This window comes from Filicampus tigris, chromosome 1, assembly GCF_054856515.1.
Source record: "Filicampus tigris isolate MCC_2025a chromosome 1, RoL_Ftig_1.0, whole genome shotgun sequence".
NCBI classification, from domain to species: Eukaryota; Metazoa; Chordata; class Actinopteri; order Syngnathiformes; family Syngnathidae; genus Filicampus; species Filicampus tigris.
The window spans coordinates 4,421,251-4,440,000 of record NC_141217.1 but is presented as its reverse complement, the minus strand read 5'-3'; the positions used below and the strand labels follow the sequence as shown (position 1 = coordinate 4,440,000).

Sequence of the window (18,750 nt, the reverse complement as noted above, 5' to 3'; positions counted from 1 at the left end):
GTGTTGTTTTCATGCACTGTCCTGCAGGCCATGTTTTCAACATGCCTCATGATGATGCCCAGCTGTGCTCCGGGGTGAACGGCCCCCACTGGGGCTCCCACATGATGGCCTCCACCCTGTCCAATCTTGACCAGCAGCAGCCATGGTCCCCCTGTTCCGCCCTCATGGTCACCACTTTTCTGGACAATGGCCACGGTCAGTGTCTGCTTGATAAGCCGGCCAAGCCTCAACCGCTCCCTCTGCCGCTGCCTGGGACGGTCTACGATGCAGACCATCAGTGTCGGCTGACTTTTGGTGATCACTCCCAACATTGCCCTGACCTGAGCACCACTTGTGCGGCTCTGTGGTGCACCGTTACAACATCCAATGGTTTGCTGGTGTGCCAGACCAAGAACTCGCCTTGGGCCGATGGAACCCCCTGTGGGCACGACAGCTACTGCCTGGCCGGGCAGTGTCTCACAAAGGGCCAAGCTTCCAAACATCAGGTAGGAACTTGACTTCTTCTGATCATTTAGCAGGAACATTTGTATTTTGATTTCATGCCTCAGGTTTAAATCAGAGTGTAACCTACTGTATGGCTGTGTAACATTTCTAGATTCCTGTCAATGGTGGCTGGGGAGTGTGGGGCCCCTGGGGTGACTGCTCCCGGACATGCGGAGGAGGGGTGCAGTATTCCTTCCGTTCATGTGATAACCCTTTGCCAAAGAATGGAGGAAAGTACTGTGAGGGCAAGAGGATTCAGTACCGCTCCTGCAACACAGAGGCCTGCCCTGAGACCAATGGTAAGTCAGCATTCACGGCAAAGAGAAATAGTCACTTGAGTGGGAATGATTAAAAACGTGCACGCTCTGATAGGTCCGTGTGTATTTATGGAGGGAAAAAGTAAACAAACCTGACCAGCGTGACTTCTCGTTACTCTTTAGGTTTGTCATTTCGGGAGGAACAGTGTCTGGCTCACAATGACATGTCAGCCCAAGTGTCACTTGGATCCGGCGAGGGTGTTGAATGGGTACCCAAATATGCCGGAGTTTCGCCCAAAGACCGGTGCAAGCTTGTGTGCAGGGCCAAGGGAACAGGATACTTCTTTGTGCTCAAATCTAAGGTAAGAATTTTTGAAAATAGGTTACATTAAGTTTTGAATGTCTTTATAACTCCCAATCACCCTTGTGCTGACATGCAAAAGCCGAATGGTCAGGTTTTGTCTTCCAGCCACATAGTGCACATTTAATAATTTTACTTTTTTGATAAAATAAATAAAGAAATTCAAACATGCATAAAAAGAAGAGTACAGTGTAATACAGTAGCTTGTGAAAAGAAAACTGAAAAATTGTGACAATCAACAAATAAATTAAATCGATTTTTAAAAAAACAGAGGTAGAAGTAATTGGTCCAACATAGGTAATAAATTATCTGCTTACACATACAGAACAGATCACTTACATGTTCAAAAAGGAGTAGGAGTAAGTATGAACTTATCTATTCCTACAGTCATACATTTAGGTTGATAGATGACTTTACATATCATATTTAACTACCAATATATCCAAACTATTGTAATAATTTTCAGTGTGTCACTGACCTATCAATATCATAGTCCCTACACTTGTTTTACTAAACAATACACCTTAAAGCCTTGTTTTCCCAAAACATATTCATATAGTAATATAGTAATGTAATTCACAATACTATAACTTTATCTTACCTATAACTTTAAAATAACATTAATATGTACAGTCAGTCATGCATGCTACACCTATCATAATCATCAACAAATCATATCCCTTGTATAACCTGGTAGAAATTTATGTCTGGATTTATAGATTAATTGTGCAGTTTTAAATTACGAAAGATCAGCAAATTCTAAAATTTAGGATTGGAGGAACAACTGGTTTGAGTGGAGAAGAATCCCAATTTGGATATTCTCATTGCTCTTTTTTTGCAGTGTATACAGTGGTTTTAATCCAGTTTTATATGTGTTTCCCCAGACTTCTGAACAGTAGTTTAAATGTGGTGATTTGCTATGTAATATGCTATAGGTAATATGGTACATTTTTTCGGAATGCTTAAACCCTAACAGAGACTTTTGTAGCACAATTTCTAAAACTGTTAATATCAATCGCAAAACCATTAACATAGTTTGCAAAACTAAAAGGACAAACACTACTTTGTAGCTGAGTTTGAAATTTTATAACACACTGCTGTACAGTACACCCAAATTCCAAATGATCAAGACACTCCTTGCAAAACTTTACACATTTACGGCTATTATTTGTACTATTCTGCCAACTGTCTGACCATACGGTCACTGGAGAAAAGGGTTTTAGATAATTAATTAGTTCACTTTGCAATCAGCCTGAGCACTAGAAATAAGCCACAGATAAGCTGTCCTTGTGGACTTGAAGACAAAATATATTTGCTTTTGCAAGAGAACTACAATGTTTTTCCAGTTCGGTGAAAGTTTTTTTCTTATTTGTATGAAAGGTGGTGCAATAATTAAAAATCAATAGGAGCTGTTTTTAAGTAACACATTCTGAGCAGGACTTTCATCTCATTATGTTTCTCTGCTGCCCCCAGGTGGTGGATGGTACACCCTGCAGCCCTGACTCCACCTCAGTTTGTGTTCAAGGCCAGTGCGTCAAGGCTGGATGTGATCGCATTATTGGCTCCAATCAGCGTTACGATAAATGTGGTGTGTGTGGAGGGAATGGCTCCACCTGCAAGAAAGTGTCAGGCTCACTGGAGCGTGCCAGGTAATATTCAGAACACTTTTTATTCTGAACATTAATGAAGACAGGCAATTATTTACTGCCATCAGATTTCAAACGTCTGTTGGAATATCTTGTTATGGAGTTCGCATTTACTCCCCATGCTTGCGTGGGCTTTCACATGCATGTTACGCTCATCAAAACTCTAAATTGTGCATATTTGTGAATGTAAGTGGGAATGGTTGTTTCTCTTTATGCTCCCTGTGATTGGCTTGCAACTAATCCACGGTGTACCCCACCACTTGCCCAAAGTCAGCTGGAATACACTCTTGCTACCAACGACCCTGCCAAGGACTAGTGCTATAAAAATGGATGAATAGATAAAGACGTCCTTGGAAAGCATTCCAATCGTGGTTTGGCTCAACTAACCAATTGTTTTCTTTTTTTAAGGCCTGGTTACCAAGACGTAGTGACAATCCCAGTCGGTGCTACCCATCTAGATGTCAAACAGCGTGCCCCTGGCAATGGTCGCCATGACAACAGTTACCTGGCAGTGCGTCGACAGGACGGTACCTACCTGTTGAATGGCGATTATAAACTCATGACCATGGAGTCGGACATCACTCTGCGAGGGGCACTTTTGCGCTACAGTGGTTCTTCTGCTAGTCTTGAGCGGATCCGCAGCTTTTCCCCCCTCCCTGAGGCTCTCACTGTTCAGGTACTGTCCGTGGGGGAAGCCCCAAGGCCCAGAGTGAAGTACAGCTACTTTGCTCCCAGACCCAACAATGCTGCTTCTACAAGCAATGGCGGAGGTCGTCGCCATTCGATCAATGCCATCCGAGAGTTGGGCGTTGCTGAGTGGGCTCTTATGGAGTGGGGTCCCTGCTCCCAGACCTGTGGAGGTGGCATGCAGCAGAGAGAGGTGGTGTGTCTGGATCCCCAGGGCCGCCCATCCAAGGATTGCCCAGAGGAGCTGCGACCTTTGGCATCGCGATCCTGTGCCTCTCAGCCTTGCCCCTCCTGGCTTCTTGGAGAATGGTCCGTATGCTCAAAGACCTGTGGCAGAGGTTTCCGAAAACGCCAGCTTCGCTGCGTTGGCTATGATGGCCACACACTGACCCACGACAGCTGTGACTCCAAAGACCGACCACGACCTCTGCTGGAGCTGTGCTATCAAGGTGCCTGCTAAGGACTGCTTTGTCAATCTGACCTCCTTTTTTTTTTTTTTTTTTACAAATTTATTAATTCCCCATGTCAATGACTGCATCTATGTATTCCACACCCACACACATTGTCGGGAAGCACACTGACTGTGTCACAGCTTCGGAGCAACAAAGTTGGCCACCTGTCTTTGGAGTGCAGCAGTGGCACATCGGCAAGCGTGATGGACGTTCATGAATTTGAGCATGCTGTTTACAATTCCAATGGCATGCTTGTGTGTGAGGGTATGTAAAGATTTAAAACATATTTTGTTTGTCCAAGCTGGGCTGGACAATTGTAATGGTTGTGGATATAAAAGAGAGAAAAGAAATAGCTCATATTCTACTTAGTCACCCCATCAGGTATGGAAATTGAGATTTATTTTGAACTATCAGTCAACATTTAATTTATCACAAATCTGTAGCACTTCACTTTTGTTTTTACCAGCGGCACATTGTTAAACTCATTTTCTCTCGATGAATGCCTCGTATTTTGTCATTTAGCCATATCTTGAAAACCAAAGAATTTGTCTGTGTGTTTAAGTGTGTGTGTGTGCGTGCGCGTATGTTGGGTTATATGGATGTATGTGTGTGGAGACTTATCGAGGGACTTGTCTCCTGCTACTACTTCATAAGTAAGTCTCTCTTGCCTTCTGCGAAGGCATCTGTTTGTGCAGTTTTTCCTCTTTTGTACAAAATATCCAAACATTATTTATTTTTGTACAGCCTGTTAAATATAATCATGTGGCCGTTTTAATATTATTTTTATTTGTTACTGAGATCACAGAAGGAAGTATAGAATATAAAGAGTATTTATGCAATGTTTTGTGTACTGTATGTACTATATATATATATATATATATATATATATATATATATATATATATATATATATATATATATATATATATTGTTCTTGGCTCATGAATAAAATATTGACTCTGGAGAAGTTTGTTATTTGAAAGTTATGGTACATATACAGTACTTGACACTCTCCTGCAAACACACACCTCCTACACTCCTAGTGGCAACAAAAAAATGTGTCTTGATAATAAATTGAACTTAATTTAACCACAAAACGTAAAGTGTGAACCCAAATCACCATGTCATCGTGGCTTGGGTCAAAGAAAGATCTGCACTGTTTTATAAGGCAGCCTACCTTACACACCAAATACCTGTATTTTACTATGCTGTGGATCTGGAGCAATAAACCACACACATGCAAGTGTGTGCCATCATTGTTCAAACCCCGTTGTCTGCAACTGCTGTGGCGTTTAGACCAACACCAAAGGCAAATTATTAGAGAAATAATACACAGTAATGATGTCCAGAAACCGAAAATGCATTAATTACTATGTTAATGCATATGACAGTCAATATGAGCGGCCTAAGTTAAAAGTACCGGTATATTCATATATATAGTATAGAAAATGTGTTCTTGTTATACCAGTGATGTCAAGCCAGTAGCCGTTCACATTAATCAGTGCCAAGAAGAAGAGCTTTCAAGAAGTTAATAGTAAACCACAATAAACTGTAAGGCCAAGGCATTGTGATCAATACATTAAACATCAAAAGTGAAATTAAAAACTATGTTGAACTGTCAATAGTTTGTTACGAAATTAGAATTATTCAAAGAGGCAATATGAGAGAGTCAATTAACAATGAAGTACTGTAATGAGTAAACATTGAAGCATCATATTTTACCACGGGCCAGTACCGATTCTGACAAGGCCACCGCAACTTGGATCATGGCGGTCCAATGGGACCACCACTCAAAAAGGCAGAACGTCGGAACCTGACGAATGAGGAGGACATGCAAGCGCCACACAAGAAGGCCAAAGTTGAGATTCAAATCCAGATCTTCTCACACTGTGGTTTTTAATGACTAATTTTTTGCACATGGAATTTCCCCAGAATAATTATTAAATTCATAAGGCTTGTTTAGTGGTGGTATGGGGGCAGACTGATTAGTACGTCTCACTCACAGTGCAGAGGTTGTGGGTTCAAACGCGGCCCGGCCTTCCCGCATGGATTTTGCATGTTCTCTCCATGCCTGCGTGGGTTTTCTCCAGGTACTCCAGCTTCCTCCCACATTCCAAAAACATGCATGGTAGGTTAATTGGACACTCTAAATCTGGATTTTTTTTCTTCCAGAGTATACTGAATTCATAGTCACTACGATCAATAATAAATCGAGATAAATCTTTATTTCTTAGTAAAAAGGACATAGCCAGTTTTAGTGGACCAGTGTTTCAGAAGACACTTCAGAAAATGAACAGGATCTGGGGGGTTTGCCACTCTCTCTTCTCTCTCCCTCTCTCTCTTGTTTCTCGGGGAGGAGGAGAATTAATAGCTCAGCAGGCGGTTCTGAGGTGTGGGAGAGACGCTCACACGTGGGGGCAACAAACGGTGGGGCTTCCAAGTTATTTAAAGGCACATTGGACTTTTTCTGTTTTGATCAGCTTTGGTGAGACGTTTTGGGGGATAATGCTGCCAAATTCAACCATGTGACCGCTGCGAAGCGTCGCAAAGGGGTTTTGGTTCCACTGTGTCCATGTTCGTAAAGAAGAAAAGGCAGCGAGAGGAGGCTCATGGAAAACCCCTGGAGGATGACACAGGCAGTGAGATGGAAATGGAAACTTCTGAGAAACGCATTGCTGCTTTGTTGTTTCACTGGTGAGCTCTTTTTTGTAGATGATTTTGTTCAGTCAATTTATCTTATAAATTAGTAATTACTTTTGTTATCGATGTAATTGCTTTTGTGCCAACGTGTTGGTAAAAGCCGTAGCCAAACATTGTGTCTTGTGTGCGCGTGTGCGTTGGTGCGTGCGTTCCGGCTGGTGAGCCGACGTTGAGGCGACAGCCGCCCACATTGACCTAGGGAGAAGAGAAAAAAAGGGGGGGGGGGTTGAAGGGACTGTTCAAGATTGTTTCTCGTGCCTGTTGAGCCCGGACCTGCAAGGACCACCTAGGAAGCTCTCTCGCAGGCAATTACATTGAGGTATATCACACAAATTTTATGGTCGGATTTGAATGGAAAAAGTTGGCTTGTGTGCATGTGACTCTTTACAGGAAAATAATTACAAATGTCAATGTGGCATTTGACATTTTTAAACTTTAAAACAACGGCAAATCGGCGAATACCGTCTAAATAGCTTTCTGTTATCATACAATGTAAAAAATAAAAAGCTGTTTTTACGGTAAAACGCCAGCGGCATGGTTGCCGACAAGCTACCGTTAAATAACAGTAACACATTTTCATCATTTACGGTACAAAATGTACTACTTCTGTTTCTTTTACACTTACAATATGTACTTAATTCAAGGTTTTACCGAAGAATAGTGTTTACATTTTTAAAAAACAATGTTTTGCCAGAACATTTAGATTAAAGGGGAAGTCAACCCTGACATATTTTTTCAAGAATCTGTTCTATACAGGCCCAGTAGTTAAAACAAGACATTCTGATAAATACTGCGTTTGTGGAGTAAGAGTTAATCCTCCAGTTTTTAGCCATCTCTGGGGGCGGCCATTTTGTCACTCCTGTCAACTGAAAATGACATCACGGTTAATCTGCACTCAGGTAACGACCAACCACAGCTCACCTGTTTTCTGAAGCTGAGCAATGATTGGTCATTATCTGAGCCCTGAGCATCTGTGATGTCATTTTCAGTCGACAGAAGTGACAAAATGGCCGCCCCCCCGAGACGGCTAAAAACAGATGGACTTTGCTGCTTAAAGAGGAAGTCAACCAGCTATGGTACAAAATAGTGATATTGTTGATTTTACAGTTAGAAATGTACTTAATTCAAGATTTTACTGTAAAAAAATGTTTTAAATGTTTTACCTGAAAATTTACATTAAAAATGTCAAACAGGCAGGAAAAGCGACCCTTGAGAATGAGAGAGAACTAGACCTGGACATGTCTGATTTAGAGTGTCCAATTAACCTACCATGCATGCATACCCCGTGCCTGCGTGGGTTTTCTCCGGGTACTCCGGTTTCCTCCCACATTCCAAACATATGCATGGTAGGTTAAATGGACACTCTAAATTGTCCCTAGGATTGATTGTGACTGTGAATGTTTGTTTGTTTCTGTGTGCCCTGTGATTGACTGGCAGCCATCCAGGGTGTACCTCACCTACTGCCCGACAACAGCTGGGATAGGCTCCAGCACGCCCGCGACTCTCGTCAGGATAAAGCGGTATAGATAATTAATGGATGGATGGATACTGTACATATATAGATTACTCTTTTATACGTTTAACCCTAACCCTTTCCTATTAATTTTTACTATTTTTTATTTTTCACAGAAATTGTAAGTATTTTCTACACATTAACACTGTAAAAATTTAAGTTCTGTATTATTTCTTGATTTACGGTAATATGTACTACGGTGATACACAATTTTAGATTTTAGATTTTTGGACTGTTGCTATTTCACAATTTTCTACAGTAATGTCGACGAACTTTTTTTACAGTGTACACCCAAACCAAAATAAATTCATCCTGTGTTTGCAAATATACAGACTGACTTTGGAATGCAGACTGGTAAACAGGCAGTCACAGAGCACATACACAGACAGACAAGCATTCACTCTGACATTCACACAGTCACCAAGTGGGAATTGAACCCACTGTGCCGGCATCAAAGTCAGGCAAGCACACTACTACACCATCAGTGACTGCTGCTGTCAATTTCAACTATTGTCTTTGTAAGTACAGTATATGAGTAATAGTTTTGGCCATGTGTGAAAGGTGTCATACAATAACAGTGGCATTTCCTCTTCTTGCAAACTCAAAATGCAAAACACAAGATTGTATCATGATTAAAAAAGTCCAGCGTGTCATACTGTTGATGTGTTCTTAAAATGCATGTACTGTATTGTATAATCTTACAGTGGCTCCGTTATAAAATGTGTGCATGGTGTGTTGCAGGTGGCAGCAAAGCCCAGTGCCACAGCTGTCTCGAGTACTGTTGCGAAGGCTCGCCACCTTTCTGCTGCTCCTATTACGCCTACGTGGGCGACGTCCTTTCGTGAGTTATTACAACCCATCAATCAGGCTGCCTTTTCTGCAGTGTAAAACTATTTATTTCAGGTAAAAGTGGGTTTAAGATTAGAGTGAAACAGCTAACATGAACAACAGCTGTCTTTTAATTTACCAGGACTTGACTTTGCTGACATGGATTAATTAGTGTGGTGACTCTATGATGTATTTATCACCAGAGATGGGCGTTCTGTCTCAGGGACAGAACGGTCCCGGACAGACGCCCATTAGGTTGATGGAGGACAAGAAGTTTTTTTAAAAGGATGGACTAAGCAAGGGCAGAAGTGGGTGTTTGTCTGTCCCTGTAATCGCCCTAACCGGTTCAAGTACCGACTTTTAAAAAAAAGAAAAAACACTGTTCTCTTCTGCGATACCATAGAGCTGTCTTTATTAACTGCCTGCAACAACACTGTAGAGTCCTTTTTTTCCTTAAAATGCATACCTGTGCTGAATCTTACAAAAGTTTTAATTTGCCCGTACATTTCTATATATAATCTTACACAGTATTTATCGCTCAGCGGGAGAGGTGGGGGAAACGGATATTTCTATATAGAATCTTACACAGTGTTTATCGCTCAACAGGGGGGGTACTTTGCTTGTGAAAGTCGGCCGAAGTTTGCAGTCGGAATCGCTGTCGGACGCTCCGGATTAGAGCCGAAATGGGCAAGACGAGATCGGTCTCACAAAAAACGAGTTTTTAATTTATTTTTTTTTCCCGTACAAAGATTTTTATACGGCGTACACAATTTGAAATGATCAAAACATTTGTAAAATATGGGGAGAATGTACAAGTTGACAGGTATGAAAATGTGCGTTCCCCGCAATAACATTGTACTCACAGGCATAGTCTTACCTCTAATGGTTCAACACATGTAATACATCTGCATCAGGTGTGTCCAAAGTCCGGTGCGGGGGCCCAATGTTGCCTGTGTTCGAATTTCCATCAGCCTGCAGCCTCTGGCATGAAATTAATAATGTGTGGCCCGGTCAGGACTGTTGACCACAGTAAAATATAGAACGCTATTTTATATTTCACCAGAAGATGGCAGCAGACCTGTGGCTGTGCTCTCGGGTGCTTTGGAGCAGGCTCTGCCTCTCGGAACACACCACCCTCAAAGTCGTGTTAGGTGTCAGAGTGAACCCCTTGCTGCATGACCTTTGCGTAGCTCTTTCCAACGCATTTCTAAAAGAGACTGGAGCGAATAAAGAAAAAAGTTGGCTGAGCGGGACGTTGCTTCCAGGGCAAGTAGAAATTGGCATATTTTTTCCACTGAAATACTACGTTGCTGTGGCCGTATCAAGAGTCACCACAAGACAGAACATGTCAACTACGACTGGTAGCCAACGCCATGAAAAAATAAAGCAACTAGAAGCTGAATGGTCGGCCCCTGCACATTTTCACCTCACAAAATCTTGTCCTTACAAAATGTTTGGACACCCCTGGTCTACATGCTGACTAATTTTGACATTGACAACGCTATTCACAGGCACCAGAAATGCCCTGTTTCTTCTCATGCTCACGCCCACGTTACACCACTGACTTACAGCAGATGATGCAGTCGGTCACTGAGGCAACAACCAGAAGTGTTTCTTTGATATCGCTTCCTCTTCCTCCTCATGTGTGACTGTTTGTGTATTTCCAGGGGCACTGCCATTTCCGGGATTGTGTTGGGTGTGGTGTTTCTGATGGGTGCAATGGCAGCCTTGTTCCTGTGTGTGTGTATGTGCATGAAAAATGGACATGGCGCCAGGGTTGGTGTGTTCAGCACTTCATACATTCACACTGTACGACAAGGCTACCCAGGTTTGTCCCCACTCAAATTACAAACTGACTCTGTGTCGGTGGCTCGACGGATGCTGCTGTTTTATACGCCATAATCTCCACTTTCCTGCATTCGTCCCTTTTCTTGGTGCTCTCATTCTCGTCTCGATTATAATGTGTCTGATTAATGTGACCAACAGCCACATGCTGAGTATGCTGTTAGATTGAGGCACATTAGCATGCATTATTACATTAGCGTATTGTCAAATACCGCGTACAAAAATGTGTTAGGCGTGTATGTAATGTGAAATACCGCATACAAAATCATGTTATGTGCATTCAAAAATGTGTTTCGCGCGTACAAAATCGTCCACATGCACGCACAAGATTGCTTTTACGCTTGCGACTTCTCTCCTAATTCTGATTGGCTGTTTACTATCCAATCGTAACTAAGAGGTGGGGAGAGAACAGAAAAAAAAATGAACTGCTGCTGTCTCAAGGGACAATAAAGTTAAACCAAACAAAGATACTTGGAAAAAATATATGTTTTTGAATTATTACCATGAAGAGTAAATTATTACCACAACAATAAGAACAGCAAAGTGTGTTAGAATCCATAAGAAAACCGACCCTTCACCAACTGTTTGTCGTACTTACTGCTGTAAAATGCGATTGGATAGAAAACAGCCAATCAGAATTAGCCCTACTGTCCGACTCCTGATTGGTTAAGAATTGTGGCACCTGTATCGCAAGCGTGAATCAGCATATTGTACGCGTAGCGGTAGCGGAGAGAAGACACAAGCGTAAAAACAATCTTGTGCGTGCGGGTGGACGGTTTTGTACATGCAAAACACATTTTTGCATGCAGTAATTTGACATTACGCTGATGTAATTTTGGCATCAATCTAACGCCATAACTGAGAAGTAAATTCACTCCTCTCCATTTCAGTATAGCCCAATTCGTCTTTGTCACCAAAATAATTGTTATAGAATTTTTGGGGAATCGCGCACACATTTACAAACCTTCGTACCTCAGTGAAATAAGGCCCAAAGGGAAGGTCTGGAAAAATCTCAATCCCCTCTGAGGCTTGTGATCACGTTTCACCCACATGAACAAACTTGTGTTGCAGTACGGACACTTAGATGGAGGGTTCTGCACCTCAACACCAGATGAAGGGAATACTGCTCATTAAGTGGGATGCAAGGCACCTTGGATTTTTTTTAAACTAGAAGTCAATGTCAAGATCAGTGCCTGGCAGTTTTAATCTAGAGCTCAACTGGCAGGGGGCTGTACGATAGGTATTTAATATATAACTTCCAGGAAGCCTTCAACTTGGAGCTGGAGCTGACAAACTCCTTTACCTTTCTTCTCAGCTCCTGTGGTGTTTCAGTGGGTAAATGAATGTAATCCTGCTGGGATTATGTATTTCATTTGCGACTCAACTGTTTTACCGCTAGAGGACAGAAAAGCCTCATCCAACTCATTAAACGGGGATCAGTTTTTTAAGAGTTTATTCCAGAATATTTGACATGAAATGTACAAGGGAATCAGATGATTTTATATTTATTTGAAAAAACACAACGTACTATTTTGAAATGGAAAAGCAACCACCCCAATCTGAGGCAAAAGTTAAGTAATGTACAGGGCAACATAAAATCCTCTTCTTTATATCTATACGAGAAGCCACAAGTTCATCATATTGAAGCAGTAATGACAAAACATTTGCGCAAAGTCTATCTGTACTTTTTTTTTTGTATTATCCTCAGGTCCTCCGCCTCCATACCCATACGACTGTGAGATGTATTCTCCACCTCTGCACACTCCACCTTTCCCACCGATGCAGTCAGGGCCGGCCAGCTCCTCCCCTCCTCCTCCTTATTTGAGGTGCACGAGCAAATGATTGCATGAATCTTCCACTGGTGGCTGAAATGAAGCTCTCGTGGCCTGGTTATGCAGGCAAGAGAACTTCGAGCACCTCAGGTGTATGGAGCAGGGCTCAGTGCAATAATGATTCAGCACTCAGGTTACCTGAACTGTTCCGCTGAGTAGATGAAAACCGACGGTGGTGTTGAAGAACTTAATAATAATTTAATACAATGTAGGACAGGACAATGAGACACTGCAAGTTGTTGTGCTAGCCTGCAGCCACAACCAAAAGCTTATCAAGCTCTGGCTGTGCACTTCAAAGGGACTGATCTGCCTTTTTTAAATTGAGGGAAAATGGATGGCTGGATGGACTACTTTTCTAAGCATATGAGGGAATATTATTATATCAGGAAGAACATCTTCACACTCTAAAACATAGTTTTTTTCTGTAATTCATTTAGGAATTATTTCATCTTTGTCATTGTTTCTGGAATGTAAGCAGATGTAATATGCATTTCTGAACAAAGCAAGGCAGGGTGTCAAATGAAATGAGTTTTCCCACTTTTACTTGGAACAATATTACAACATTGAAGGTGAACTGAGGTCACATGCTGAGCCACTCTGAAACGTCACTATTGTGAAACATTTATTACATGGAGTGCAGTTGTACTGATTCAAACTGCTGTTCTCATAATGTGATTACACGGTGACTGTGAATGGTGGATGAGACTTTACTGTTTTTAGTGCATAAACGACAGCATCTCCTGGCTGTATTTATTAATATTGTAAATTAAAGATGTAACTAAATATGGCATCAATATTTGACTGTTTTCTTTCTAGGCTTCCTCCTGTTCTTTCATTGCTAACGTGAATGTGTGCAGTTAACCCCCCTGTTCTGTTATGGGTCAAATTGATCCATTTGGAAATTCAAAACTCAGAATTTAATTACATTACAAAAATGAAGACTTCTTCTAAAACATTTTTAAAACACAATACCTGGTGTAATAAATATTGACCGGAGCTGGACATGTATGCTAAATTCCACAATACAATACAATACAATTTTATTTGTATAGCGCATTTCACAACAGCTAGAGCTGTAACAAAGCACTTCACATACAAACAACAAAATAGCCATAATACAACAAGTGAAATCAATAAATCAACATAAAACACTATATACAATAGACACCGGAAAAAACAAATTTGTCAGTCTCAGGTAAGATCAAAAGCCAGAGAATAGACATGTGTTCAACCGGGTTTTAAAAGTGGACAGAGTGGCGGCTTTCCTAACATCCAATGGGTCATTCCAAAGGGAAGGACCAGCAGCCGAAAAGACTCGATCCCCTCTGAGGCTCCGCTTAGTCCTCGGCACCTCGAGCAGCGCCTGGTCCGCAGACCTGAAGCGGCGGAAAGGTGCACAGGAGTGGAGGACCTTGTAGAGGTATGCCGGGGCGAGGCCATTTAATGACTTATAAATAAATAGAAGAATCTTAAATTGAACCCTAAACTGCACTGGGAGACAGTGAAAGGAGGCCAGAATTGGTGTTATGTGCGCTATCTTCCGAGTTCCAGTTCGGAGGCGGGCAGCAGCATTTTGGACGAACTGGAGACGTTTGAGAGACGACTGACTGACTCCAAAATAAAGTGCATTACAGTAATCTAGCCAAGATGTAACAAAGGCATGGATGACTGTTTCTAAGTGCTGATGGGAAAGGAGGGGCTTTACTTTAGCCAGCTGTCTAAGATGAAAGAAGTTGGATCGAACAACAGCACTGATTTGCCAGTCCAATTCAAAAAACACTGACCAATTTAAAACCCAAATTCGAGACTGTTGACTTTAGATATGAAGCCAGGGGGCCCAGGTCGACAGGGTGGGATGTAGAAGAGCCACTGGGCCCATAACTTCTGTATTCTCTTTGTTCAAATTTAAGAAATTTAGTGACATAAAGGCTTGTATGTACTCTAGGCAGGACAAAAGTGGTCTCATGGAGAAAGTGTCTTTTTTGCTCAGCGGGACATAGACATAGACAGTCGTCCGCATAGCAGTGGAAGGAAATACCATGTTTTCGAAGGCTGGAACCCAGGGGCAGCAAATACAAAGAGAAGAACAATGGCCCAAAGTAGAACCCTGCGGAACACCATTCGATAGAGGAGCAGGGCGGGACTCAGAGGAACCTAGACTAACAGAAAAGGTCCTGCCAGCCAAATAGGGTCTGAAACACCAGAGCGCATTCACTAATGCCCACTTGGTGTTGCATACAAGTCAAAAGAATACTCCGGTCTACCATATTGAATGCTGCCGTCAAATCCAACAAACCTAGACATACATAGTCTCCAGTGTCATTTGCCAGGAGGATGTCATTAAAAACACGTAACTGGGCTGACTCTGTGCTATGCATCTTCTTGAAGCGTGACAGGAAAACTTCCATTACATTATGTTCATCCAAGAAAGATCTTAACTGAGTGCACCACTTTTTCCAGAATTGTAGAAATAAAAGGCAGCTTGAAAATGGGTGTAACATTGGATAGCACAGCTTGATCAAGGCCAGTTTTTTTAAGCAGGGGTTGCACTAAAGCATGTTTAAAATGTTGGGGGACTACACCAGAAGACATGCTGCTGTTGCTAATGGCCAAAACCGATTTACCAATACTCGGGAGAATCTCCTTAAAGAAGTGTGGCGGAACGGAGTCATAAGGTGAGCCAGGTGGCTTAATATTGCAAACCACCTACAGTGACCTGGGGTTTCTACTCTGCACTCTCCATTTGAACTCACTCCACAGGTTTTAAATGGAGTTGAGGTCTGGGGACTAAGATGTCTATGGGAGGAGCTTGATTCTGTGTCTGGAGGCCCATTGGTTTAATTTTCAGTATGAGAAAATGCTTCTGCAATAAAAATCAAATTCATTTTAAGACTTTTTTTTTTAACACATCTTATCCAGGGGTGCTGAGAATGTCCCGCTGGGTCTCAGAGGAATTTAATTTAAATCGTTTGATGTGTCAAAAGACACCATTGGTAAAGAACACATTTGTAAAATAAATATCTTGGTAATAGATTATTTCCAGATTTGTGCAATTTTCTCTGAATAAGCCAAACTACATGAGCTCGCGTGCATCGATGACGATAGCGGGGGCGTGCGCGCTTATCCGGCTCCTCCGTGGTCACGTGATCCGACACAGAGCAGCTGTGCAGCTTGGGTCTCGCGCGTAGCCAGACAACGGGAGTCACAGGCGAACAAACACAGTCACGCACCCACTAAACGTATAACTGTTCGGAGAAACGGTGCCTACAGGAGCGTCGTGTCCACGAAACGACATGGGGGATCGAGTGGCGTTAATGCTACTGGCCGTTGCGGCGTCGACTCTGGCGGCTGAGGTAAGAAGCTGTTTTTATTCCGTTACAATGCACGATTCTGCTTCGATGCGGCTGTCATTGGAACTAAGCCCGCTAATGTTAGCCACAGCAAGACCGGAACCTGTGCCTCCAACCCTTTCACAACGCACTAAATCCAATCACAAAGGAAGCCCGAAACGGGCTGCTAATACTCATTAGCTGGCAATCAGTTGAACCTACAGTCATTTAACGTTTGGTCAAGTAAATGTTTATATATCAAAGCTTGACTAACATACCCTTTTGGAGATTATTGCTATTTTAACTGTGAAAGAACCGGAAGTTTAGGCTTATCATCGGCTTGCCCAACATCTATTGTTGAAACGCGACTTATTAGACCAAGCATACACCGCATTGCAAATTGTTATCAAGCGATAAATGTGGGAGATGCTGCTGCCCCGTTTAATGCAACCATTTTGTACGAATACCTGATTTCCTTAACACGTAATACATTTTTATGTGGTGAAAGCCTCAGGTCAAAGCGGCGGCAGCTGTTTTCCCCCTTTCGACCATTCGAATGGATGTTTTGATTTTTAACCTCCCTCGAAGTAGTAGCTTGCACTTGTCCACAGTGAAAGTGATTTCATACCCTGCCACCTCCATATTGCTACTAGTAAACGTGATACAGTGCCTTTTCCGTTGTTTACTATGAACAAACAAGTTATTAAGTGAAAAGCGTTTTTTCTACCCTTGTCCAGGAGCCGAATCCTAATTTTAGGCGAGTGGGCGTGTTTAGGACTGAAATGAGGAGACACGACATACGTAAATAGTGTTAAAGATCCCCACGGCGTTCATACGCCAAGCAAACCAAGCCAAGCGACCGTGTTGACACGACAAGATGAACAATGTGACTGACAAAGCAAGGCATTTCAGTCGTTTGATGGAGAAAAGCGAAGTAAGATGGCGGCGGTGCACTGCAGCATTAGGGTCGAGAGAGCTCAAGAGCTGGGAAGCCATGGGTGCTATTGTTGCTCTTTCCTTTTTTCCCTTTTTTTAATGTACACCCTTATTGTGCTCACGTACTTGACCAAGTAACATGCAAAATGCAGTTTCATAATTGATGTAAAAGAAAATAGCACATTTCCCCCAGCTTTCTTGACGCACACATAAATGCAGCACGTGTACGCAAGTCGAAACGGGCAGTTGTCCTTCATCAGACTACGCAGTATTAAAATCATAGTTTGAGTTAATATTTGTAAGAAGAACTTTTCTAGACCATAGCAAACGTTAGTCAACCGCAGAACAGAGTAAGTGCAGCAGTAACTGGGCATGCTTTCTCGGGCAGCATGAAAACGTCGTGCTCAGAATGTCGAATGTCGAGGACGTCGTATCCCGAGGACCCCTGTAATTAATCCATTGTAAGATATTTAGTGTACTCTCTAGCTCAAACAGATTGTATGTAGCCGGCATGAATTACTCAGAGAGAAGTGCATGACAAAAGTCTTCATTTATTGCCTCTGTTTAGCTGACAGGCTACAAGAGATTGACATTTGAGAGACAAATTAGTTTGCAGGATTCTGCAAAACTGCAAACACGTCTCCATAAACTATCATAGAGGGCCAAGAAAGGACATATTAAATGTTGGTGCATATCCCAATGCGGGTGTACATGGTGGAAACCTTAATTGCCAACCTTGAAGACTTCAAAGACTTTATTATGAGACTAAACACTAGACTTAACACCGATAGCAATGAGTGTATTGAAATCGCTCGATGTTTTGCATTTTATGCAAAATCGGTGATCAACTGTAATGTCATAATTTGAGCAATCTGTCACTGACGTCATTGACTGGATCCGCGAAATAAGACGTCACATCAAACACAACCTCGTTCAGAGTTCGGCGTCATTCGGAGTCGTTCTGTGTTGTTCATAGTGTATATGTGAGCCTGAAAGCGAATTTATTTTTAGCCTTGTATTGTGAGTGGAAAACTTTGCGCTGGGAGGCATAAATTCTGCCTCCGCCCTCGACGATCCAGTCACAAAGAAATATCATTCGTGTAGCTTTTTTTTGACAAGTAAAAATTCTGAAAACCATTTTATTTACTTCAAAAAAAGAACTAGTTACAGCACGTGTTGTTTATTTAATTTTAACATCTAATTAATACAAAATACCTTTCATCAATCAACTTAATTTAGATAAACCTCCGGCCATGCACATTCAGCCAATCACTGATGCGAACAACAGGAAGGCATGTCGTTTGAACTAACACGGAAATAGCTCCATTGTTGACTACGCTAAACACATTTTCTTATATATTATTTTAATATTATTATTATTACTGTTTTTAACATGAGTATCTTATACAAGCTATTGTCCTAAGTTACATGCAAGTTAGAGGAAAAAAGATCTATTCCTTGCAAATGCAGACTTATGAAAGGGAAAGTGTGTAGGATGCTTAGATTTTTTTTCTTTGATTAAAAAAACACTATTAATTTCAATAATATACAAAAAAAATGCTCTTGAACATCAGAATTTTTTTATATAATCGTGTCTTAGTAATCGCTAATTATATTACATTAGACGCACCTCCCCTACAGGACGATGTTTCTCCGCCATCTTTCTGCTATGACTACGCGAATAACCCTAACCCTAAGGAGACAAATTGAGCGAACGTAGTTCCTCAACAGCATGTGTAACAAATGCAATACACTTACTTCGTCACTTGAGGGAATACTAGAAGTCGTTTGTGATGACATTTTGTTTGCGCCTCTGCTGAAGGTCTTTGCATTCTATTAGTTCAACACTAGATGGCACTAAATTCTACACACAGGCACTTT

The 18,750-nt window shown here is 41.8% G+C and overlaps 3 protein-coding genes and 1 long non-coding RNA gene across 5 annotated transcripts in view; 3 read left to right on the top strand and 1 right to left on the bottom strand.

The window, feature by feature from the left end:
- adamts1 (ADAM metallopeptidase with thrombospondin type 1 motif, 1) overlaps window positions 1–4,728 on the top strand; it is an 8,473-nt gene extending 3,745 nt beyond the window's left edge. The window contains exons 4-8 of the mRNA XM_086048476.1: window positions 28–485; window positions 596–782; window positions 924–1,102; window positions 2,575–2,750; window positions 3,156–4,728. Of these exons, the coding sequence (XP_085904602.1) occupies window positions 28–485; window positions 596–782; window positions 924–1,102; window positions 2,575–2,750; window positions 3,156–3,894 (1,739 nt within the window). The 3' untranslated portion in view covers window positions 3,895–4,728. The remainder of the gene's footprint in view (window positions 1–27; window positions 486–595; window positions 783–923; window positions 1,103–2,574; window positions 2,751–3,155) is intronic.
- A 1,558-nt stretch (window positions 4,729–6,286) lies between these two features.
- cyyr1 (cysteine/tyrosine-rich 1) lies at window positions 6,287–13,392 on the top strand. The gene is made up of 4 exons (XM_086043038.1): window positions 6,287–6,580; window positions 8,841–8,940; window positions 10,595–10,755; window positions 12,481–13,392. The coding sequence occupies exons 1-4, from the start codon at window positions 6,496–6,498 to the stop codon at window positions 12,612–12,614; spliced, it is 480 nt and encodes a 159-aa protein (XP_085899164.1). The 5' UTR covers window positions 6,287–6,495; the 3' UTR covers window positions 12,615–13,392.
- LOC147152556 (uncharacterized) lies at window positions 9,803–10,577 on the bottom strand. The gene is made up of 3 exons (XR_015088379.1): window positions 10,497–10,577; window positions 10,006–10,144; window positions 9,803–9,908 (listed from the first exon to the last, which is right to left on the bottom strand). It is a non-coding gene; the product is annotated as an uncharacterized LOC147152556 (long non-coding RNA).
- A 2,347-nt stretch (window positions 13,393–15,739) lies between the features above and the next one.
- Window positions 15,740–18,750, top strand: part of appa (amyloid beta (A4) precursor protein a) — a 37,752-nt gene continuing 34,741 nt past the window's right edge. The window contains exon 1 of one of the 2 annotated variants that reach the window (XM_086048453.1): window positions 15,740–15,957. In XM_086048453.1, the coding sequence (XP_085904579.1) occupies window positions 15,898–15,957 (60 nt within the window). In that variant the 5' untranslated portion in view covers window positions 15,740–15,897. The remainder of the gene's footprint in view (window positions 15,958–18,750) is intronic. The other variant, XM_086048463.1, reaches the window with a different exon arrangement.

Coding starts and splice junctions, on each gene's coding strand:
- cyyr1 (XM_086043038.1), top strand. CDS start 6,496: ATGGAAAACCCCTGGAGGATGACACAGGCAGTGAGATGGAAATGGAAA. Junction 6,581..8,840: donor GCTGCTTTGTTGTTTCACTG/GTGAGCTCTTTT, acceptor GGTGTGTTGCAG/GTGGCAGCAAAGCCCAGTGC. Junction 8,941..10,594: donor TACGTGGGCGACGTCCTTTC/GTGAGTTATTAC, acceptor GTGTATTTCCAG/GGGCACTGCCATTTCCGGGA.